This window comes from Dreissena polymorpha, chromosome 1 (assembly GCF_020536995.1).
Source record: "Dreissena polymorpha isolate Duluth1 chromosome 1, UMN_Dpol_1.0, whole genome shotgun sequence".
NCBI lineage: Eukaryota > Metazoa > Mollusca > Bivalvia > Myida > Dreissenidae > Dreissena > Dreissena polymorpha.
Genome location: NC_068355.1, coordinates 146,689,852 through 146,715,975, shown reverse-complemented (window position 1 = coordinate 146,715,975; position 26,124 = coordinate 146,689,852). Strand labels below are relative to the sequence as shown.

Here is a 26,124-nt window from a genome sequence, read left to right as displayed (position 1 = left end):
GACACACTTAACAGCTAGTTTTAGTGTTTAGTTAAAAAAAAAAAACAATATTCAGGCTCAAAAAATAATAGATTAAGAGTTGACACAAATAAAAGGTACTGCAAAAACGTAAAAATGCAAATATGAAACAAAATCACCTGATCAAAAATCCACGTTTTCGCAACCGGTTGCAGTGCTGATTGTCGCTGTCAATGTTGACACGGAACAGGCAAAAGGTTGCATGGTTCCCCGCTTTCGGTTTACGATCATCACAAGGATTGAAACCAGTAAAATTCATTTCAACCAATCAAAAATTTGTTGTGTCGCCTACGTCACGAAACAACGCGCAGTATTTGACAGGTTCTACTACTACTACTACGAGTTTGTTGCGTCACAAGCAAAGATAGAAAGTTCGACTGGTTTTTAATAAATCTTTTTATTTCATCGTTATACCACCTATCGTAGTAACTTAATTCATACCAGTCAGTATTTTTTTGACATTTGTAGTTTCGTTTTCATTTCCATCCAAAACAATTGTTGTTTTTTTGTCGGACACGAGGACCGTCAGTTTCGGGAAAGATACCGGACCTCAGCAAATTTTATCGGAAATGTCCGAGGTCCAACGTCTTTCGCATGGGTTGATGTGAGACAAGCTACATGACTTACAAAGTGTGATTTCCAGTCCATTGATTTTAAGCAAAGTTGGACTTTACAATTTTCTCTAAAACAGCTGCTGTGCGGCTTCAAAGCATTTAAGGCATTGGTAATTTGTTATTATTATCTAGTTTTTGTCACCCTATTTATTGGTTACAGTGAGTTATGTTAAAATACATACTACATACATGCTTGTTTACAGATATGTAATTAAAATTTGTACCTTTTTTGTTTTAGCATAGTGTAATGTTCAATTTCTGACTTCAAAATGAGATTGAATATCAAGTGGAAGGTTCTGATTGGCATTCTGATACCAGTAGTGGTGTTGTACTTTCTTTGTAAGTATAATTAAACTATGTATACCTTTTACTTATATTATATCTTAAGGCTATCATACATTTCAAAATAAACAGCATTAATTTTTAATATATGTGACAAAGATTTGTTTACATTCTGTTTTATTACACCTCACTTTTATTCACAGTGCTAAACTCCCATAGGCCATCGTGACATAGAAATACTGTCAGACCCAGCGGGAAAAAATTAACTGTCCAAAAAATACTGTCGCCCACTAAGAAAAATACTGTTGCCCGCTACCTTAGAAATCACGTGCGGAATGGTAAAAAATTATATTGTCCCATTCGCGCATACGAAGTACGCAGTTTTGCATTTTCATTGTAAACAGAAGACCAAATAAATAGTACAAACTTGTTGAAGTACTACTTAATACTGTTTAACTATTGAGTTTTTATTTTCTGTGATAAGGAATTGACTGTGTTAACCAGTGTGATTTTATTATTGTTATCAAAATATTAATGGTTGTTCATTGCTGGAATTAAATACAATTATTGAATATTAAAATTGTTCATGGTTAATATACATTGTTCATATTTAAATAGTTCAATAGTTTTTTCGGTTTAAATATTACATGTCTGACAGGTTGACAGTAAATTTGTCAACTTTCGGAAAAATACTGTCAACCTAGAAGATCAACACCTAATCTGACCATATTTATTAGTCTAACAAAGGATTATGGTATCTGCATGATAAATCTCAAATTAAATGTTAATAAACATTGTTAAATTCTTACAACATAAGTGAAGAAAAAAAAATGGAAATTCAAATATAAATCTTTACGACTTTGTAGGAATTCTTGCTTTATCTATTACACACAAGTGTAAAAAACTAATTGTTCATACTGATTTAAATTTGATAATGATAATGGACCAACAAGCAGTTTTTGTTTGATGAAATCCATTGGCTAGTAGATTGCTCTTCCTTCCTAAACAATACTTTCAGCAGTAAGAATAAAAATACTTTACACTGTCAATCTGAAAAACCAGCTGGTCAGTTTTTAGCTCACCTGAGAACAATGTGCTCTTGGTGAGATCTTGCAATCGCCTTTTGTCTGTCATGCGGCGTCAACATTTGCCTTATTAGCAATCTAGAAGCCACATCTTCTGTCCGATCTTCTTGAAATTTTGTCAGAAGATTTGTGCAAATGATTTCTTGGACGAGTTCAAAAATGGTTCGGGTTTGTTGGAAAACAAGGCCGAGAGGAGGCTGTGCGTTTTTCCTAATATGGCTTTATATGGCTTTTGTAAAACCTTGTTAACATTCTAAAGGCCACATTTATTGTCTGATCTTTATGAAACTTGGTCAGAAGATTCATCCCAATGATATCTTGGATGAGTGTAAAAATTGTTCCGGTTGGTTTATAAACATAGCAACCAGGGGTGCATTTTTCCTAATATGGCTATATGGGCTATAGTAAAACATTGTTACTACTCTTAAGGCTGCATTTATTGTCAACTCTTCATGACACTTGGTCAGAAGATTTGTCCCTATTATATCTTGACGAATTTGAAAATGGTTTTGGTTGGTTGGAAAGCATTTCCACCTGGGTGCAGGGCATTTTTCCTTATATGTCTATAGTAAAAGCTTGTTAACACTCTTTAAGTCACATTTATTGTCCATTCTACATTAAACTTGTTCAGAATATTTGTTTTAATGATATCTTGGATGTGTACGATATTTGTTCCGGTCTGTTGAAAAACGTGGCCACCAGGGGGCGGGGAATTGATCCTTCTATGGCTATAGTACATGTAAATCCATGTGAGAACTCTTAAAAGTTACAATTTTATTTAGTTATTATTCACTCTTCATGAAAGTTGGTTAAAACATTTTTTCTGATCTTCGGCTTCACAGAAAGGTCAGTTCCTTTGTTTCTCAGGTGAGCAACTTTGGGCCTTTCAGGCCCTCTTGTTAAAATTTATTTCTTTGTATAAACAAATTGCAGATTGCTCTAAATGATTAACAGCTGGTAATACATTTGTTGTGTACAAAGAATCAGTGTTATACATTTGACTTCTTTTTGTGTATTATTTCAGTGACAAGACACACCACAGGTAAAACCATACTTTTAATATATCTGTTTTCGGTTTTTCATATTTATATGCACATTTATTAGTTCATCCTTATTATAACATATAGTTATAATAATCATTATAACAGAATTGTCATTGTTTTTGCTGTTTTTACTTTGATGTTTTTTTGTAAATTTCATCGAAATAATGATACAACTGTGTTTATGCTACAAAATAAATAGTTGTAAAGCTGCCAATCAAGGATGGCCTGCCTTGCAATACAACACTAGGTCAGAGCCATGAGAAAAACCTGGAGAAAATTCGAACATATATGTTCTCAAAAGCTGAACCATACCTGAAATGTAAGTTTTTGTAAAGTATATGTATATTTTTGGTTGTTTTTTATATGCTGATAATACTGGAAACGAAGACACTCATCTATTGATTTTGTGGACTAAAGTAATGGTCAGGGGCTTGTAGAACGAAATCTAGATTGGTATGCTGATGACTTGAACATAAAATACGAAGGATATTTAAAAATAAAAATCAAGGTCACAAGGTCTTGTAACTGGAATGTTATTGTGCACAATGTTTAGAGAATTATTTGGCTATGATAATCTTAATTGCTTTGCTGGTTACAAAGGAGAAAAGAACAATGCCTATCAACTTTGAAATCAAAAAGATGTATCGTGAAAATTGTTTTCTCCCTGGACCATTATGTTTGTTAAGGAAATATAGCGAATGATCAGACTTGCGTTCATTCACAATTGCTTGCTGATTATTTGTGAGAAAAATAAGAAAAAGAAAAATCTGACTCAATGTGGTTTATTTTCACTGATAAGACAACATTGTAAGAACTAAATGTAGTTGTTTTATGCTTCACATATTATCAAGCTTAAATAATTTGTTGTGGGCCTATGTTTACATGTTGCAGTTATAGTGGCATGAACAGGTATAGCAGCTGATTTTCCTTTAAAATACAAGCTGTAAGCTGTTTTTCCAAATTGCCCAGAATTGTAAAAGAATCAGCAAAGGTCCTATATTTATTGGTGAAAGCATTTTTTTCTGCAAACCTTTGGTTATTGCATGAGTCTTCTTATATTTGGTAGGGATTATTATTCAGTGATTGGGTGTGGTCATTGACCAAGTTCTGTAACTCTGACATGCAACTTAGCAGAGTAATATGTCACCTTTTTAACTTAGAACTGAGAAATTTGGTTAAAATTAATGTGCAACTTCTTTGTATCACTGTTTCTACTGTTTACACATGTGTTTAGGTTTGTTACATGAGGCCCCTAAACATGTTCCACAACTCTTTCTGCAATTTAGCAGAACCATTAATATTTTTATGCCCCTGGATCGACTGATCGGGGGCATATTGTTTTTGGCATGTCTGTCTGTCATTCTGTCCCAAAAACTTTAACCTTGGTTAAAGTTTTGCATCCACTTTTACAATATTTCAGATAGCAACTTGATATTTGGTATGCATGTGTATCTCATGAAGCTGCACATTTTGAGTGGTGAAAGGTCAAGGTCAGCCTTCAAGGTCAAAAGTAAAAAAATACAATCCAAGGGAAGTAACAAGCTTTAAAAGGGAGATAGTTTCTAAACCTGCCAAATGATATACAGTGGAACCCCTCTAAACCGGACAACCTAGGGACTGAGAGGAAATTCCGGTTTAGAGAGGATTCCGGTTTAGAGAGGACATTAACTATCTAACTTTCAGAAAGTCAATGACATAGGTTAATGTGGAAGTTCGGACATTTTTAGTCTTAGTTATCGTAATTACCAATTTGAAATCTAAATGAATATCTCAATACAACTGCTTCAATAACTCTGCAAATCACCATTTTATATGACACTAAACTAGCAATTTTAATAAACAACACAATATTAAAAGCATGAACGATTAAATAGCATGAACGATTATTAAAATTTAGCACGGCTTCCTACATCAAAAACAAAACAAACTAAAGAACTCTACTGTATGTTTGTTATCAGTTATTATAATCAGTATTATCACCTCTATTGATCGATATGTACATCACAGGACGAGTTCCTTTAAATTGTTTTGCGATTTTTACAGTTTGTAATTTTTTCGACCACCTTCAATAATTTCACGCGTCTTTAATCCACTTTTCACAACTTTTTGACACTAGGTCTAAGGTGCAATAAACCGGCCCTGAGCGCTTTAGAGAGGTACAATTACGTATGGAATGACCCAATATTGATCAAAAGAATGACTGGTATTCGGAATTGAGGGGATTCGGGTCTTGAGGAGATATTTTACGCATGGTTTTATAGCGGAAAAAATGGGACCGGACAATTTGTCCGGTTTAGAGAGGATTCCGGTATAGAGAGGATCCGGTTTAGAGGGTTTCCACTGTATCAAAATTTTATGTCAAAGCGGAGCAATAGGGGGCATTGTGTTTCTGACAAACACATCTCTTGTTGTAAATACACATGTGTTGATTGTGGAGATTCAACTTCTCCGTGTCATTTTTTCTACTGCAGGTATTTACTTGAAATTTCACACATGTGTTTAGGGTCTTTGGTTGTGGTGATTTACCAAGTTCTATTAATTTAACCTGCAATTTAGCAGATTTATACTCATTCTAGAGATTTGGTTAATGTAAATATAATACTACTCCTTTTCTGTGTTTCTACTTCATGTATAGGTATTCAATTTAAACTTCGCATACAGTATGTGTTTGGGCACATTATGTGAGGTCACTGACCAAGTTCTATAACTCTGAACTGCAATTAATCTGCATTATGCCCATTGTTTTACTGGTTAAGAAATGTGTGTGACAACTCCATAATGCTATATGTACTACCTGCATTTGTATATTGAAATTTAAACATTACACATTCTTACAGGATCTTTATAAACATTCACATACCAAGATCTATAAACTTTGACCTGCCTTTAAACTTGTTTATGTTCTTATATTGTAATTTTGAACTGTCAGTTAAGGTTTGCATGCAATTTCAAATTTCACATTTAAAAAATATCATGTACATATCTTTGTAACTTTAACAGATATTTAATTGTAACTCATGTGTGCCTTTTGGATCACCCAACAAGGTCACAAACCAAGGAATAACTCTGACCAGCAAGTTATTATGCCCCTTTTTGTACTATAAAAATTCATTTAAATGTTTGTGTCCAACATCTTGTATCTCTAATGTACATATGCTTTCAAAGTGGAAGAATAGTCTAGCATGCTGTCTTTGGAGAGCTCTTTTTTAATGCACAAGTAACTTAATATTTTGTGTAAAAAACATAAATCTAAAATAAAATATAATAAACCAAATGAGTACCTATAAAAACATTTAGTGGAACTATTAAAAGGACATGTTCATACAAATTTGAATTTAGAATATCAAAAAGGTAAAGGATCACTACATGTATAATTGGAGGAGCAAGTTCCACTTATGGGGTGATATCATAATAAAATACATATTTGTTTATGCATTATATTCATTTGAAATCGATAAAATTGAAAAAGGAGAAACAATTGAAGAATTTGAATAATTTTAAATGGTTCTGTTGTTTTTATTAAAAACAAATAAAACACATGTTTGTAAAATGTCTCAAGGTACTGTTAAATAATTAATATTTATTTATTAATATTTATGGGACATTTATTTTTATAAATTTGTTGGGTTAACTAATCCACGAATGTTACACAAACACATCTTGAAATGAACGACGAAAATTTATTTTTTTACCAAAACCATAAATCAACAAATTTTCAAGTCAACAAACAAATTATGTTTGCAGAAATCATGAAATTTCATGCAGATGAATAGAAATGATTTTACAGTATATGATATTTTGGATAGCTGGGTTTGGATGGCTGAGTGATTTCGGCCATAACCTTGTAATCCAAACAATACTGGTTTGAGGCCCACATGGGACAATTTTTTTATTTTTTTAGCTCAACTATTATATATGAAATATATATATAGTGGAGCTATCCTACTCACCCCGGCATCGGCGTTAGCGTGAGCGTGCAAATGTTAAAGTTTGCATACCACCCGAAATATTTTCAATGTCCCTTGACATATTGCTTTAATATTTTGCATACTTCTTTACCAACATGACCCCAACCTATAAACAAGAGCAGACAACTGTATCAAGCATTTTGTAAGAATTATGGCCCTTTTTTTACTTAGTATATGCATATTATTGGTAAATCTATGTTAAAGTTTGCGTACCACCTCAAATATTTTCATTGTCCCTTTACATATTGCTTTCATATTTTGCAAACTTCTTTACCAACATTACCCCAATTTATGAACAAGAGCAGACAACTTTATCAAGCATTTTGTAAGAATTATGGCCCTTTTTTCACTTAGAAAATGCATATTACTTTAGTTACATTGCCATAACTTCTTTATTTATGATCAGATTTTATTCATACTTTGACAAAACAACACTTGCCTGACATACCACAATGGACTCCACCCAAACCATCCCCACGCCCCACCCCAGAATCCCCCCCCCCCCAAAAAAAAAAAAGAATTTTTTTTTTTTTTTTTTTTTTTTAAAGATCATCTATTTAATGACCAGCACACACCCACATTATACCCCCCTCTCCATGATGGCATACATTATACTGCCAAGCACTCGAATAGTCGATCGTGCTGTCCTCTGACAGCTCTTGTTTCTTTCTTTAAATTCTATTCTATTCATTATAATGTAGCTCTACAGTTCTGTGGTTTAAATCTAGTCCGTCCGGATCCATATCTTGGAAGTGCTTTGGCGGATTTCATTGAAACTTGGTATGAGTATATACATGGATAAGAGGATGATGCACGCCAAATGGAATTGTACACCATCTGTTAATAACGGAGTAATTGCCCTTTGTATCTTGAAAAAATGATTTTTAATTTAAGCTTAGAGCTTTATCTCCATTAACACATGAGCCAGAGCCATGAAACTTGTCATAGTTGTTCTCAATCATCTGGGGGTGCTTCACATTCAACACCCATAATCCTAGGGGCTAAGGTCAAGGTCACATTTAGGTCAATGGGCGTTGTCCATCCGTCCAGAAAACTTTTGTGTCCAGAAGCATATTGGCGGGGTATATCAATTCAACAAATTTTCTTGTTCAAAACTTATATATAAGTTATAGATACAAATACTAAATGAAACATGAGATAAAAACATGTTTTGATTTTATCAACCATTATATAACTGCACTTTTTGATAAAAACTGAAAAATCTCTAATTGGGTCAAAATAATTAATAAGCTATGAAATTGGCAACATGCAGATAGTATATAAGCTTATAAACATTTATCATTTAAATAACCACACACTACAAATAAAATGGAGTGCAAAAGTTAAATTTTACCATTTCATCCACATATTTGCAATTTTAAAAAGTTCTAATAGAATTCTGTGAAACTAGTCAAATATTTTTATCTACGTGTTTTCATCATAAAACAAAAATGAAAAAGGGGTTCACCGTTCTTTTAATAGAGATTTATTTGTTAACAATCACTACCATCTATGTCAAATTTAATCAAATACGTCAATTAAGTAAACCCAAGTACCGGTACATAGATTGCTAGAAATATGCATACATATTAGAAATGGTTTACAATCGTAACTGGGATCATAACAGCTTAACAAAATGAACACTAATTCAATATTTAACTAGAAATGGCGAGGCAGAGGCTGATGCGTATCCCCACGCCGCATGTTTGACCCAGGGGCGCCCCATGGTTGGTAATGGGTCCATGCATAGTTGAGATTGACCGTTTTGTCATAAAAGAAGTTCAATATCAATTAGAAGTGAATCAATGTAGAAATGAAGAAATTATAGTAAAAGACAATTTTGGGTTGGTGTGGCCTATTATGGGCGGGGCGCCCCAGGGTTGGTAAAGGGGCCATACATAGTTGAGATTGACCTTATTGTCATAAGAGATGTTCAGTATTAATTTGAAGTAAATCGGTGTAGAAATGAAGAAATTATAGTAAAAGGCAATTTTGGGTGGGCGTGGCCTATGTGGGCGGGGTGCCCCAGGGTTGGTAATGGGGCCATGCATAGTTGAGATTAACTGTATTGTCATTAGAGAAGTTCAGTATCAATTAAGTGAATCGTGTAGAAATGAAGAAATTGTAGTAAAAGGCAATTTTGGGTTGGTGTGGCCTATTATGGGCGGGGCGCCCCAGGGTTGGTAAAGGGGCCATACATAGTTGAGATTGACCTTATTGTCATAAGAGATGTTCAGTATTAATTTGAAGTAAATCGGTGTAGAAATGAAGAAATTATAGTAAAAGGCAATTTTGGGTGGGCGTGGCCTATGTGGGCGGGGTGCCCCAGGGTTGGTAATGGGGCCATGCATAGTTGAGATTAACTGTATTGTCATTAGAGAAGTTCAGTATCAATTAAGTGAATCGTGTAGAAATGAAGAAATTGTAGTAAAAGGCAATTTAGGGTGTGCGTGGCCTATGTGGGCGGGGCGCCCCAGGGTTGGTTATGGGGCCATGAATAGCTGAGATTGACCGTATTGTCATAAGAGAGGTTCAGTATCAATTTGAAGTGAATCGGTGAAGAAATGAAGAAATTATAGTAAAAGGCAATTTTGGATGGGCGTGGCCTATTATGGCCGGGGCGCCCCAGGGTTGGTAATGGGGCCATGCACAGTTGAGATTTACCTTAGTGTCATAAGAGAGGCTCAGTATCAATTTGAAGTAAATCAGTGCAGAAATGAAGAAGTTAATGTAAAATAACATAAAAAAATGAGTGAAAATCTCTGACCTGGCCCCGCCCCAACCCCCATTACTTTTGACCCAGGGGTCAGATCAAAATTCTGTTACTGTCGCACATATGCTCATAGCTACCATGTTGGTAAGTTTCAAGGTTCTAGTGCTAATAGTGTAGGAGGAGCAGGTTGCCAGGACGGACATACGCACATCAATACAATATCCCCACTTTTTCTCCGAAAAACGTGGGGATAATCACAAACGTAAGACCCTACAGTATCAAACTCCACTTTAATCATCAATCCCTTAAAAAGTATTTTTCACAAATTTTGGCATGTTTTGAAGTTATTAAATGCTTTAAATGGATACATGTAAGTAATGGAATTAAAGAGCTCAGTATTAAACAAGAATGAAATTAAAGAAAGCAAAGAGAAAAGTTACCCACTCCTGGGGTCAAACCACTGACTTTTGTATAAAATGTGATCGCCTTATCCAAGCAGCTACATGTATCTGTGCTGATACTGATGAAAATATTTCGTTGTAATTATACATGTAGGTAATATATTTTCGGCTTAATAAACTGCCGCTGCACCCCTTGAATTGAAGTAGTTTTTAGATTTCTGATTAATCATACATTAAATCATAACCTTCTTAGCAATATACAATATTTATTCTTACTTTACCCATTTCAGCATTATTTGTGGAAGTTGATGACAACAAGATGCCAGACGTTCCAGTGTTTGTCACTGCATTTTCTTCCAGCCATTTCTCAGAAGGTCAGGACCTCATAAAGAATGTAAATTCTGTTGCTAGGAAACAGTTTCCTTCTGCCAAGTTTTTCATTTATGACATTGGTCTGTCAAGCTCACATCAGAAACAGGTAGGTTTAAGTGTTGTTTGTGACAATACAAAGAATTTATATAACTGAATATATCAAGTTTCAATGTTTATTGCTATATGGCCTCTGGCACGTGCAAGTACAAATAACATGTATAGTCACACAATTTCAAAACACAAAGTATAAGCAAACATGCATATGAAATGGTACAGCTACTTATCATTAACTGCTATTCAGTAACACATTTCTTCTTTCAGAAGCATAATACAAGAACATAGCAAAACTCCTGATCACCTTTTCTTCCCGTAGCTCATGATTATATTAAATTTATTTGTAGTAGCTGGTGTTTAGTACTTAATGGGTTTATACCTTTCTCAAAGGTCTAAGTATGTTGTGCATATTTAAAGAAAATGGAATTCATTTTCAATATTAGTTTTGCAGAAAGGACAAAACCTTTCGTTACTGTCGATATTCAAATAGCATCCCTTTTCAATCATGAGCTTATGGGAAGAAATTCGAAAACAAACAAATGCATTTCGAGTTACATTAAATCCATTATGTGTTTTTAGTTTTAAAGAACTATTACATTGTTCTACCCACTGCTGTGCAAAAATATATTTCAATAGTTGGGCATAATTTAGCAAAAACTATGCTTTATTTACAACAGCTTGTTGTTCCCACACTTCTCCGAACCCTATTGATTGCAAGTGATTGCTTAATGTGGTGACCCAGTATAAGTGTCCTATGTCATCATTCGACTCATCAAAGCATTTCAACATAACAAAGCACTTTTTAACATGAAGAAAATGTTGTGGTTCCAGTATTGGTAACCAATATTTTAGGACTCTCATAGATATATAAATATGTACTGGATATCTTCCACAATCACATTTAATAGCATTATTACAAAAGGACATTGGTGCTGAAATAAATCTCTAATATGCATATGTGTGAACTCTTTCTGCAACTTCAAAATGTCAGACTCGTGTTATTAATGAAGACCGGTCTGAGTTGATACAAATACTGATTAGTTTATTTCTAGCTGAGATTTAAGAATTGTGTAATCAAATATCACACACATGAACACATGGTCATTACCATATACACAGTATGCATATAATCTTTGTGTATTAAATAGTTAATTTGCTGAGATGTTCAAGTTTGATGATTGAATTATGTATATTTATTTTAATGTCATTTGTCACATTTATGATAGTCTACAATGCTTACTATTAATTAACATTTATTTTGACTAAACATAACAGTTAATACATGTGTACTGGAAAGATGTACTCTTCATCAAGAGATGTATATTGGTCGTGCTCTGTGAAAAGGGGGTTTAATGCATGTGAGAAAAGTGTCATCCGTGATTAGCCTGTGGAGTCTACACAGGCTAATCAGGGACGACACTTTCCCCTTAAATGGGATTTTTGCTATGAAGAGACTTTCTTGAAACAAAAAATATAATAAAAGCGGAAAGTATCGTCCCTGATTAGCCTGTGCGGACTTCACAGGCTAATCTGGGTCGACACTATACCCACAGGCTAACCTGGGTCGACACTATACACACATGCAGACTGCACAGGCTACCCTGGGTCGACACTATACACACATGCAGACTGCACAGGCTACCCTGGGTCGACACTATACCCACATGCGGACTGCACAGGCTAATCTGGGTCGACACTATTCCCACAGGTTATCCTGGGTCGACACTATACCCACATGCAGACTGCACAGGCTAACCTGGGTCGACACTATACCCACATGCAGACTGCAAAGGCTAACCTGGGTCGACACTATACCCACATGCAGACTGCACAGGCTTACCTGGGTCGACACTATACCCACATTGGGTCGACACTATACCCACATTGGGTCGACACTATACCCACATTGGGTTGACACTATACCCACATGCATTAAACGCCATTTTGCACAGAGCGTGGCTCATATCAATGTTATTGTTTAGCACGGCACTTTTAATCCATGTTTGGAATATTTCAGATTCTTTCCGACTGTAATTGTGAAATAAAGCCATTTGATTTTACCAGTTTGCCGGCTCATGTCAGCATAATGAAAGGTTATGCATGGAAGCCTCTTGTCATACAGGTATGTATAGAAGATACTTGTATTTAGTGAAATCGGGGATTTTATTGAAAAATCTGTAGCAGTAAAAATAAATATTATCATAAAAAAGGTACACAAAGTGTTTGATGATTTATGTTATGTTGCCCTAACAGGGAGTTAGGGAAATTTTTTTTTTTTTTTTTTTTTTTTTTTTAAATAAGAAAACTTTATTTACCTCGTCAATAGGTATGTGTAGGTCGAGGCCATCCTACTCCATACCTTACAAAAATTATGTGTTAGTAGCAATTAAATACAGCCTGTGTTAGTATACAACTAAATGATTTGCACGTTTATAAACAGCGGATGCAAGTTTATATTTAGCAATGTACAATGTATGCATGTATACATAGATACATAGTAGATGACAAACTTTGTGAAAGCACAGAAAATACAAGTAGCAACTATACTTTCTATATAACACAGGGATCTTCATACTTAATATGGAGATTTGTACTACACATATCATTGTTTTCTTTTGTAAAAGGTAAAGAAAGTGTAGATTTGAACAAACAAAATATGTGAAAACAAAACCACAGTGTATAGTTGAAATCATTCATTTCAGTGCACATCAATATAAAGCAAGTACATTTTAAGTTATGGGTTCATTGATTAATAATCTTACAACTGATCAATTTGGAAATTCCGATCCTTGGCAAATGGTGTGCTTTTGAATTTCCCATGCTAGTTGAAAACTATTTTTTAGCCCTGGTACTGTTGGGATTTTACTATGTTTTTTACAGATAAAAACATACCTTTTCATTTCAAGAAATAAAATATTAATGGGGGTCATTTTTTCAGAACAAATCCCAAGTAGAACATCTTGGCAAGAGATGTTGGGAAAATTGATGTTGTTTAGATTCATTGAATATTTTATATAGTTGATAATGGGTTGAATGTGTTCACATTCCCAGAAAAGATGAGTTAAGGTTTCCTCATGTTTTTTACAAAAAGAACATAGTTTGTCGTTAACAATTTTCATTTTATATAACAGAGATTTTGTACCCAAGATTCTGTGTACAATTCTGGTTTGAAGCCATTGTATATATGTATCTCTGGAGTTTTCAAAAACAGAGTTATGTACAAACTTCCAGTCAATGTTATTAAATATTTCATTCCACTTATTTTGACATGTAGGTTTTTTCTTTATTAAATGTATATGTGCTATATATTGATTTATTTGGTTTTGCTTTAAAAACAATAACATTCAGATAGGAAGAGAAAAATACTCCAGTGGTGTTTGACTTGTTAACAGTAGCAAAACTTGATTTTTTAATAAAATCTGATACAGTTCTTTTAACTCCTTCATAGAATAAAAAATTTAGCACTTTTCCAGTGTAATTCTCAATATCATTCTTGGTCGTAAACCCTCCAGAGGTACATAATATGTCTCTAACAAGTCTAATTCCTCTTTCATACATGCTCTTATCATAAATGCAATTCATACCAATTTTAAAGTTGTCATTGTAAAATAATGGCATATTTAATACATCATCAAATGTACAAATCTTAAATGTGTTAACATATATGCTATAGTAATTAAGAACATCTTTCCAAAATGTGTTAGTTAATCTTTTAAAAAAATTTTGCACATATGCATTACCCATATTTAACATTTTTTTAACATCAAACAGTGAATAGACTAATACAAAGCATTTACCTGTACATAGTGCAAGTTTCTTTATCCATGTTAGCTTCATACTTTTTTCAAATGAGTATATATCTATCATATTCAGCCCTCCCTCTTCATAAGGTTTGATAAGAATATTGTGTTTGATTTTTAAAGGACCATCCCATATGAAGTTGTAAAAACAATTATGTATTTGATTTAATATATGTACTCCTGGACTGGGAAGAGCAATAAATAAATGAGTGAAAAGGGGGAGTAACATGGATTTAACTACAGTAATCTTTCCTAAAGGTGAGATATTTCTCCTTTTCCAAAAATTTATGATATTTTGTAACATTGTCAATTTGCTAGAATAATTATAATCAATCATTTTCTCTAGGTTGACATCAAATATGATACCTAGTACTTTGAAATTGGTTGAACCCCATATAAGTTTGTATTTAGTTTTTATTGAGTGTGTACTATATTTCTTGGAGCCTATCCATATGAGTTTTGTTTTGTCATAGTTAATTTTTAGTCCAGATTCCAGGGCAAAGGTATGCAATAGGTCAAGTGCTGTGTTAAGAGAACTTTCAGAACCGTCTAATAAAAGTGATGTGTCGTCTGCAAATTGGGAAATTTTGTATTCAATGTTTTCAATAGTTATTCCTTTAATTTGTTTTGAGTTTCTTATTTTGATTGCCAATGTTTCTGCACATAGTATAAAAATGTAAGAACTGATCGGATCGCCTTGACGGCAGCCTTTTTCAATTTTGAATGATTCAGACAGGAATCCATTGATTTGAATGGCTGACATAGTGTTGTATAAAAAAAGAGAGATCCATTTTCTGAACATTGGACCAAAGTTAAAATAAATTTAATAGAGTTTTTTCAATGAAATTGAATGCCAATGAGTCGAACGCCTTTTCAAAGTCTAACGTTAATAAAATCCTGGGATTTTGTTATCTTCTGTATATTTTAGGATATCATACAATAGTCTAGTATTTTCACCTATATATCTTCCTTTTATAAATCCAGTCTGATCTTTGGAAATTAATTTGTCAAGAACTGTTAAGTCTGTTTGCAATTGTGCCTGAAGCTATTTTGTAAACAACATTTAAGAGAGTTAATGGTCTAAGATTGTTAAAGGTTGTTCTTGGCTTATTTTCTTTTGGTATACAGGTGATAATACCTTGTTTTTGAGTGATTGACATAGTTCCAGAAATAAAAGCATAATTAAGACTCCTTAAAATGAAATACTTAAGATCTTTCCAGAAAACTTAAAAAAATTCTGTTGTGAAGCCATCTGAACCTGGACTTTTAAAATGTTTCATATTTTTCAAGGTAGTTGAGATTTCATCCATTGTCAATATGCCTTCTAATGCTTGAGCTTCATCGTTATTCAATTTTGCACCGTGTATCAAATTAAGTTCATCAAATATAGCGTTATCACATTCTTTTGTTTCACCTTTGGAGTATAAAGTCTTGTAATATGAGGCAGCTTCTGCTAAAATTTCATTTTGATCATATATATTGTGGCCATTATTGTTTATAATATAAGGTATTGTTTTGCTAGATGAGTGTTGTTTTTCCAAATTGCAAAAGTATTTCGTGGGTTTTTCGCCTTCATCAATCCATTTTGCTTTGGATCTTATGAATGATCCTTTCATTTTAATATCACGGATATCAGATAGTTCCTGCTGTAACAAATGAAGTTCTTCAATATTATTTTCAGTAATATTTTTTTCTAGAATTTCAATTTTTTTTATAATAAAATCTTCCCTGTCTTTCCTCTGTTAAGATCTGTATGATGAAAATGAGATAGTTTTGCCCCTGATTTCCATTAACAAGGTTTCTAAAAAAAGCTGGTCATTTATGGTAAACTGAATCTCACAATCATCAATCGTGTTCAAAGAGTCAATGTTATATACAGGCAGGCAATATTGTTTTTTTATTTCTCCAATTTTTATTTTCATACAATCGAGATATTCTTGATCATGTAACAGAGAGTTATTGAATTTCCAGAGTCCTTTACCATGGGTTGTTTCGCAGATTTTTAATTCTAATGTTATAGCTGAATGGTCAGATTTGTAGCTTGATTGTATATCAGATTTTCTAATATTTTGAACAAGATTACTAGTGACAAGGAAGAAATCCAGCCTACCTTGTTGAAGAGTGTTTGGTTTTCGCCAAGTGTATTGATTAATAGTGCCATTCATTAGTCTAAAACTATCTATCAAGTTTCTATCATGCATTGCAGAAGATAATAATTCTCTTGACTTTTTATTATTGTTAAGATTTTTGTAATGGACATAATCTAATTTAGAATCCAATACAAGATTAAAATCTCCACAGATAATATAGGTATCATTTCCTAAGTTGTCTATGTCAGAAAGTAATTCACTGTAGAAATTTGGTTGATCAGTGTTAGGTCCATACAAGGTACATAGCGTGAACCTTTTTGTATCAAATGTTATATCTAAAATTAACAAGTTCCCAGACTGGTCTTTTTTAATGGCATGAATAGTTACTGGTATATTCTTTTGAAATAATATGCAGACACCTCTTGAGTTTGAATTACCATGGTTAAAATAACATTCACCATCCCACTGGGTTAGGGAAATTTATAAATAACATAGTCCTTCTCTCCGGCTTATGTAAAATATAACTAAACATATTTAATTTATTTAAATCAGATATAATACTTAATATTGTGATGAAGGGCATTTGAAGGAAGTGTTCATAATACAACGACCATAACTCTGTGTTGAGCTTTTGTGATCGCCTTGTGTCCATCATTCGTCGTATGTCATGCGTTGTCAATATTTACTATGTTAACACTCTAGAGGCCACATTTATTGTCCAATCTTCATGAAACATAGTCAGAACATTTAAAACTCACCTGAGCACAACGTGCTCATGGTGAGCTTTTGTGATCGCCTTTTGTCTGTTGTCCGTCGTGCGTTGTCCGTTGTGTGACGTCAACATTTGCCTTGTTAACTCTCTAGAGGCCACATTTATTGTCCATTGTTCATGAAATTTGGTCCGAAGATTGGTTTCAATGATATCTTGGATGAGTTCGAAAATAGTAACCTTTGCTTGAAAAACATGGCTGCCAAGGGGCGGGGCATTTTTCCTTATATGGCTATATATGGCTATAGTAAAATCTTGTTAACACTCTAGAGGCCACATTTATTGTCTGATCTTCATGAAACTTGGTAAGAAGAGTCAACCCAATAATTTCTTGGACGAGTTCGAAAATAATGCTGGTTGGTTGAAAAACATGGCCGCCAGGGGGCGGGGCATTTTTCCTTATATGGCTATAGTAAAACCTTGTTAACACTCTAGAGGCCACATTTATTTCCCGATCTTCATGAAACATGCTCAGAAGATTTGTCCCACTGATATCTTTGATGAGTTCAAAAATGGTAACCTTTGCTTGAAAAACATGGCTGCCAAAGGGTGGGCCATTTTTCCTTATATGGCTATATATGGCTATAGTAAAATCTTGTTAACACTCTAGAGGCCACATTTATTGTCCAATCTTGATGAAACTTGGTCAGAAGATTCATCCCAATAATATCTTGGACGAGTGCGAAAATGATGCCAGTTGGTTGAAAAACATGGCCGCCAGGGGGCGGGGCATTTTTCCTTATATGGCTACAGTAAAACCTTGTTAACACTCTAGGGCCACGACTTTTATATTTCTTGGTTTACAAAACCGCCGACCCTAATTTTTGGAAAATGGGAAAAAAAATAAAATCAGAAAATCGTCTTTTTTTTATATATTTTATTCCCGACCGCACTGAAAAACGAGCGAAACGAGAAAAAAAACGATCCGGTTTGAGTACGGTTACGAATAAAATCAAGTAAGTACAATCAACGATTGGTTCACATATATTACAGAGATCGGGATATTTTTCAATGTGACACAGTATGTACCAGTCCTTTTATGGGCACTTCTCAAAATTTATTTAATTACAGACAATAGGAAAATCAGCATCAGTAAAATGTCGACCGCATCAAAATTTATTTCCGAGTCTGTGACGCAACTATATTGTTTAACATGTTTATTATATTAAACAAACCCGATATTATAGTAGATAAAAAAGTATTACCTTGCAATTCGATAATTAGTATAAATAATCCAATAAAACACTGCCATTATTTAGGATATATGTGTTTAGGAATTTTGTTAACACGTCCGCCATAGTTTATAGGAACTGTACAGAAAGTTTGGAAATCGGAACAAATCGGTATATCTCGGAAAATCATTGATAAATGTATTTGTCGATTTAATGCTTAGGGCCGAGTAATTTCGGCAAATCGGAACTCAACTTGCGTAAAATATTAGCTCAATTAACCGTTAAACTCCGCCTCCATTCTCTGCAAAAGATTCGAAGGCGGAGCTATGCACGTGGAGGATTGCAATTGAGAAACAAACGCACGATTGGTTCGGCATGTTGATTGCTAGACAAAGGAAGCCAATTTTGTCGGCGCGAAATATGTCGCTTTATTGCTTCAGACAGCAAGCGGCTTTCCTTTGATGACGTCAAACTGTCAATTCACACAGACTGCACATTTTCGGAAGACTTTAACTGGCTCCTTGTTTACAATTCCAGTAAAAACACTTGCTAACATTAAACTTTGGATTAAATTATCAAAATAAAGCAAAAGCCAAGTTGACAAATATAATTGTATTAATTCGCGTCAGTTCAAATAAGACGTTTTGCATTGTAAATCAACGAGTTTTCATGACAACAACAACTTTAACAAACATTACCGTGACGACGCGGGGATCGATCTACCTCGATTTTTTTTCATGGACGATGCCATTAAGTACAATAAGAGCAAACACATACTTTGTGTATGAGTAGTTTATCTTATATAAGATTTATGCAACGGGCATCGCATTGCGTAATGGTGCGCATCGAATGACGGAAATGAAGCGCAGTTTTTCGTTTTAATGGGAGAAGAACGCATGGCATTTAATGGAGTGTTTAAAATTGCCTGATGTTACAAAAGGTGCTTTTAGGTGACTCATTTCATTTGAAGATATAGATGTGTTTCATTGCATAATTTGATTTTTCGTCTCTGTGTTAAGGTTATAAAAGATATGATGTCTTTGTTCTGATGTTATTAGTATAAACTTATTTTTCCAATGATGTTTTTTTTTTTTTTTTTTTTCGACCGCCCGATGGACCATTTTCAAAATAATTTTTGTAAACCAATAAAAAAAAAAGTCGTGGCCTAGAGGCCACATTTATTTCCAATCTTGATGAAATATGGTCAGAAGATTTGTCTTAATGATATCTTGGATGAGTTCGAAAATGGTTACGTTTGCTTGAATAACATGGCCGCCAAGGGGCAGGGCATTTTTCCTTATATGGCTATATAAGGCTATAGTAAAATCTTGTTAACACTCTTTAGGCCACATTTATAGTCCGATCTTTATGAAACTTGGTCAAAAGATTCATGCAAATATTATCTTAGACGAGTTCAAAAATGATGCTGGTTGGTTGAAAAACATGGCCACCACAGGGGCGGGGCTATTTTCCTTAAAGGGCTATAGTAAACTTTGTTAACACTCTAGAGGTCACATTTATTTTCCAATCATCATGAAACTTGGTCAGAAGATTTTTCTTAATGATATCTTGGATGAGTTCGAAAATGGTTTTGGTTGCTTTAAAAACATGGCCACCAGGGGGCGGGGCATTTTTCCTTATATGGCTATATATGGCTATAGTAAAACCTTGTTAACACTCTAGAGGCCACATTTATTGTCCAATCTTCATGAAATTTGGTCAGAAGATTGGTCTCAATGACATCTTGGATGAGTTCGAAAATAATTATGTTTGCTTAAAAAAAATGGCTTCCAAGGGGCAGGGCATTTTTCCTTTTATGGCTTTAGTAAAATCTTGTTAACACTCTAGAGGCCTACTGTCCGATCTTCATGAAACTTGGTCAGAAGATTCATCCCGATAATATCTTGGATGAGTTCAAAAATGATGCCGGGTGGTTGAAAAACATGGCTGCCAGGGAGCAATGCATTTTTCCTGATATGGCTATAGTAAAACCTTGTTTACACTCTAGAGGCCACATTTATTTTCCGATCTTCGTGAAACTTGGTTAGAAGATTTGTCCCAATGATATCTTGTTATCTCAGGTGAGCGACTTTGGACCTTTCAGGCCCTCTTGTTTCTAATAATATTTTGGAAGAGTTCAAAAATGGTTCCTGTCTGTTAAAAAGCATCGGCTATCGGGAAACCATGTTAACTCTATAGAAGTGACAATTTTAATGCAACTAAAATGAAGCTTTGTAAGCTTAGTAAAAACACTTCTAGATTATAATTTTAAATGTTTTGACATCATGCGTACGAGCTTGAAAATTTTTATGGTTCGTTGAAAAACATGGCCACCAGAGAACAGAGCATTTTTCTTTACATGGCTATATTCAAAACTTGTTTACACTATATTTATGCCCCCCTTCGAAGAAGAGGGGTATATTGTTTTGCTCATGTCGGTCCTTATGTCCGTCCACCAGATGGTTTCCGGATGATAACTCAAGAACGCTTAGGTCTAGGATCATGAAAATTGATAGGTAGATTGAGAATGACTCGCAGATGACCCCTATTGATTTTGAGGTCACTAGGTCAAAGGTCAAGGTCACGGTGACCCGAAATAGTAAAATGGTTTCTGGATGATAACTCAAGAACGCTTATGCCTAGGATCATGAAACTTGATAGGTAGATTGATCATGATTGCAGATGACCCCTATTGATTTTCAGGTCACTAGATCAAAGGTCAAGGTCACGGTGACCGGAAATAGTAAAATGGTTTCCGGATGATAACTCAAGAACACTTATGCCTAGGATCATGAAACTTCATAGGTAGATTGATACTGACTGGCAGATGACCCCTATTGATTTTCAGGTCACTAGGTAAAAGGTCAAGGTCATGGTGACCCGAAATAGTAAAATGGTTTCCGGATGATAACTGAAGAACGCTTATGCCTAGGATCATGAAACTTAATAGGTAGATTGATCATGACTCGCAGATGACCCCTATTGATTTTCAGGTCATTAGGTCAAAGGTCAAGGTCACAGTGACAAACTAGAAATGGCGCGGCAGAGGCCGACGCGTATCCCCACGCCGCATGTTTGACCCAAGGGCGCCCCAGGGTTGATCATGGGGCCATGCATAGTTGAGATTGACTGTATTGTCATAAGAGAAGTTCAGTATCAATTAGAAGTGAATGGGTGTAAAAATAAAGAAGTTATAGTAAAAGGCAATTTTGGGAGGGTGTGGCCTATGTGGGCGGGGTGCCCCAGGGTTGGTAATGGGGCCATGCATAGTTGAGATTGACCGTATTGTCATAAGAGAGGTTCAGTATCAATTTGAAGTGAATCAGTGTATTAATGAAGATATTATAGTAAAAGGCAATTTTGGGCGGGTGTGGTCTATGTGGGCGTGGCGCCCCAGGGTTGGCAACGGGGCCATGCATAGTTGAGTTTGACCGTTTTGTCATAAGAGAGGTTCAGTATCAATTTGAAGTGAATCAGTGTAGAAATGAAGAAGTTAATGTAAAATAACCTAAAATTTTTTTATAGTAAATGGAATTTTTTGGTGGGTGTGGCCTATGTGGGCGGGCGCCCCAGGGTTGGGATTGGGGCCATGCATAGTTGAGATTGACCCTAATGTCATAACAAAAGTTCAGTATCAATTTGAAGTGAATCCGTGTAGAAATGAAAAAATTATAGTAAATGGAAATTTTTGGTGGGTGTGGCCTATGTGGGCGGGGCGCCCCAGGGTTGGGAATGGGGCCATGCATGGTTGAGATTGACCGTATTGTCATAAGAGAGGTCCAGTATCAATTTGAAGTGAATCGGTTTAGAAATAAAGAAGTAAATGTAAAATAACCTAAAAAAATGAGTGATAATTTCTGACGCGGCCCCACCCCAAACGCTATAACTTTTGACCCAGGGGTCAGATCAAAATTCCAAATAGTGCAGGGTCGCACATATGCTCATAGCTACCATGTGTGTAAGTTTCAAGGTTCTAGTGCTTTTAGTGTAGGAGGAGATAGTGGCCAGGACGGACGGACAGACGGACGGACGGCGGAGATAACCACAATATCCCCACCTTTTTTTCAAAAAGCGTGGGGATAAAAACATAGTCACACAATAGCTGTCACTACAACGGAGAGCCCATATGGGGGGCATGCATGTTTTACAAACAGCCCTTGTTGCCACATTTATTGGCCAATCTTAATGAAACTTGGTCAGAATATTTGTCCAATGAAATCTCGACTGAGATTGATACTGGGTCATGTTAGCTCAAAAACTAAGTTACTAGGTCCAATAAATAAAAAACAACAACATGTTAATACTCTAGAAGTCACTTTTTTATGCCCCCTTTCGAAGAAGAGGGGGTATATTGCTTTGCTCATGTCGGTCTGTCGGTTGGTCGGTTGGTCGGTCTGTCGGTCCATCCACCAGGTGGTTGTCAGACGATAACTCAAGAACGCTTGGGCCTAGGATAATGAAACTTCATATGTACATTGATCATGACTCGCAGATGACCCCTATTGATTTTGAGGTCACTAGGTCGAAGGTCAAGGTCACAGTGACCAGAAATAGTAAAATGGTTTTTGAATGATAACTCAAGAACACATAGACCTAGGATCATGAAACTTCATGGGTAGATTGATCATGACTTGCAGATGACCCCTATTGATTTTGAGGTCACTTGGTCAAAGGTCAAGGTCACGGTGACCCGAAATAGTAAAATGGTTTCCGGATGATAACTCAAGAACGCTTATGCCTAGGATCATGAAACTTCATGGGTAGATTGATCATGACTCGCAGATGACCCCTATTGATTTTGAAGTCACTAGGTCAAAGGTCAAGGTCATAGTGACCCGAAATAATAAAATGGTTTTCGGATGATAACTCAAGAACGCATATGCCTAGGATCATGAAACTTCATAGGTAGATTGATCATGACTTGCAGATGACCCCTATTGATTTTGAGGTCACAAGGTCAAAGGTCAAGGTCACGGTGACCCAAAATAGTAAAATGATTTTCGGATGATAACTCAAGAACGCTTTTGCCTATGATCATGACACTTCATAGGTACATTGATCGTGACCCGCAGATGACCCCTATTGATTTTCAGGTCACTAGGTCAAAGGTCAAGGTCACAGTGACAAAAATCGTATTCACACATTGGCTGCCACTACAACGGACAGCCCATATGGGGGGCATGCATGTTTTACAAACAGCCCTTGTTGTTCCGATCTTCATGAAACAGCTGACTTTTTCTCAGAAAAATCTAGTTCCCCCGGGTCTCAGGTGAGCGCCTCAAGGCCCATGGCCCTCTTGTTTCATTATTTATGGAGTTATTGTACTTAAGTTTATTTTCAAGGGACATAATTTGATATGAAATGTTTGTGTAAAAGTATGTTATCTTAGTTCAACAGCAAACTATTTTGATCATCCAAACCTCAAATAAGTCAAAGTTAAAAAGTAGAAAGTCTCAAGGAAGCAATATAATATATAAGGAAAGTATTTCAAATCTTCATATCTTTTATTTAATTTATGGTCAAAGTTTTGTGTTTATTTGTTTTGTTTACTAAGTACAAGTCAGGAAAAACATTTAAAGCATTCATAATTTTAAAGCATTAAAAGCTTTAGAAACATCTTACAACAAAACAAACTCGATAAAAACTTGTTATTTTACTAAAACAAGGGCTGTTTGTAAAACATACATGCCCCCCATATTGGCTGTCCGTTGTAGTGGCAGCCATTGTGTGAATACGTTTTTTGTCACTGTGACCTTGACCTTTGACCTAGTGACCTGAAAATCATTAGGGGTCATCTGCGAGTCACGATCAATGTACCTATGAAGTGTCATGATCCTAGGCAAAAGCGTTCTTGAGTTATCATCCGAAAATCATTTTACTATTTCGGGTCACCGTGACCTTGACCTTTGACCTTGTGACCTCATAATCAATAGGGGTCATCTGCGAGTCATGATCAATCTACCTATGAAGTTTCATGATCCTAGGCATATGCGTTCTTGAGTTATCATCCGAAAACCATTTTACTATTTCGGGTCACCGTGACCTTGACCTTTGACCTAGTGACCTGAAAATCAATAGGGGTCATCTGCGAGTCATGATCAATCTACCCATGAAGTTTCATGATCCTAGGCATATGCGTTCTTGAGTTATCATCCGAAAACCATTTTACTATTTCGGGTCACCGTGACCTTGACCTTTGACCTAGTGACCTGAAAATCAATAGGGGTCATCTGCGAGTCATGATCAATCTACCCATGAAGTTCCATGATCCTAGGCATATGCATTCTTGAGTTATCATCCGGAAAACATTTAACTATTTCGGGTCACCATGACCTTGACCTTTGACCTAGTGACCTCAAAATCAATAGGGGTCATCTGCGAGTCATGATCAATCTACCCATGAAGTTTCATGATCCTAGGCATATGCGTTCTTGAGTTATCATCCGGAAACCATTTTACTATTTCGGGTCACCGTGACCTTGACCTTTGACCTAGTGACCTCAAAATTAATAGGGGTCATCTGCAAGTCATGATCAATGTACCTATGAAGTTTCATGATCCTAGGCCCAAGCGTTCTTGAGTTATCATCTGACAACCACCTGGTGGACGGACCGATAGACCGACCAACCGACAGACCGACCGACATGAGCAAAGCAATATACCCCCTCTTCTTCAAAGGGGGGCATAAAAATAAATGTTTATGCTTGAAAACTTGATGGCTTGTGTAGAACTCTTACAAAAGAGAAAAAACTTGTTAAACAAAATGTTGTGTATTTACTAAAAAAAATTTATTTTTGATTCTTGTGAATTTCTTTTACTGTTGCAGTCTGCTGCTAAGCAGCACCCCTTTGTGGTATGGATGGATGCATCAGTACGTTTTACAACGAGGGACCTTAAAAATGAGTTCAAAGATGTTCAGCGAGTAGGGGTCAAGGCCTCTGAAGGTTATGCTCCTATAGCTGTAAGAACACATCCAAACACATTCAGATTTTTACAGGAAGAAGCGTGTGCATTTAAAGAGTTGAATGAATTTGAGGCTACATTTATTATGATATATGGAACCAAGTTTGTGTCGGAGTTTTTATTGAGACCCTGGGTCTCTTGTGCTTTGGCTGAAGGGTGTTTGGTCCCTGACCATAGTCCGTCAGAATATATCAATTGTGATAATCCAACTGTATATTTTGATTGTCATAGATTTGATCAGTCTGTTCTTAGTATTTTGTTGCATAGGATGTATAGTAAAGACATCGAAGAGCATAAAATGAAGCATGAATTTTATAAGTTTTGTAAAGGTGCTGATGAAATTCCATTTGTTCCACAGTTTTTGAACAAAATATATTCCCACTATTATGAAAAGTGTATGTGAAGTATTTGTTTTGGTTATATATGGAATTGTTATAGAAGTTTTGTGTTTATATATATTCAATTTGGTTGTTTCCGTTTACTCTGGTAGGAACAATTATTTAGTTGTGTATTGTTTTAATAGATATTACCCAGTATATATTATCGGAAAGATATTATACAAAATGAAAATTAACATGTTCTAATGTTTGTTCTCAATGACAGCAACAAATTAAACGCATACATAGTATGTTATTTATGCAGATGATTTTGAGTCTACACGTGGAATGCTACATTGCATGTTTTAAATACAGCTCATGTGTCACAATATAGAAAGTCATATTGCATGTTATAAATATAGATAATGTTTTGTCACAATGGGGACATTCATATTGCATGTTA

At 35.2% G+C, this 26,124-nt stretch overlaps 2 protein-coding genes and 1 long non-coding RNA gene across 5 annotated transcripts in view; 2 read left to right on the top strand and 1 right to left on the bottom strand.

The window, feature by feature from the left end:
• The window catches only part of LOC127854803 (uncharacterized), a 142,107-nt gene extending 116,896 nt beyond the window's left edge, over positions 1–25,211 (bottom strand). Inside the window, exons 1-2 of the long non-coding RNA XR_008037111.1 lie at positions 24,736–25,211; positions 24,156–24,590 (exon numbers count right to left, since the gene is read on the bottom strand). This is a non-coding gene — a long non-coding RNA (uncharacterized LOC127854803). The remainder of the gene's footprint in view (positions 1–24,155; positions 24,591–24,735) is intronic.
• LOC127854666 (14-3-3 protein epsilon-like) overlaps positions 1–26,124 on the top strand; it is a 159,370-nt gene that overhangs the window by 105,942 nt on the left and 27,304 nt on the right. The gene's annotated exons all lie outside the window — the stretch shown is intronic.
• Positions 871–25,772, top strand: LOC127854580 (uncharacterized). Its single transcript, XM_052389646.1, has 6 exons — positions 871–971; positions 3,024–3,041; positions 3,242–3,361; positions 10,415–10,602; positions 12,568–12,672; positions 25,208–25,772. Exons 1-6 carry the CDS (start codon positions 902–904, stop codon positions 25,745–25,747), a joined length of 1,041 nt encoding a protein of 346 aa, XP_052245606.1. The 5' UTR covers positions 871–901; the 3' UTR covers positions 25,748–25,772.

What these genes read in the sequence shown, in the direction of transcription:
- LOC127854580 (XM_052389646.1), top strand. Translation starts at nt 902, where the DNA reads ATGAGATTGAATATCAAGTGGAAGGTTCTGATTGGCATTCTGATACCA. An exon ending in CAAGCTCACATCAGAAACAG is followed by an intron (nt 10,603 to 12,567) that starts GTAGGTTTAAGT and finishes GGAATATTTCAG; the next exon opens with ATTCTTTCCGACTGTAATTG. An exon ending in GGAAGCCTCTTGTCATACAG is followed by an intron (nt 12,673 to 25,207) that starts GTATGTATAGAA and finishes TTACTGTTGCAG; the next exon opens with TCTGCTGCTAAGCAGCACCC.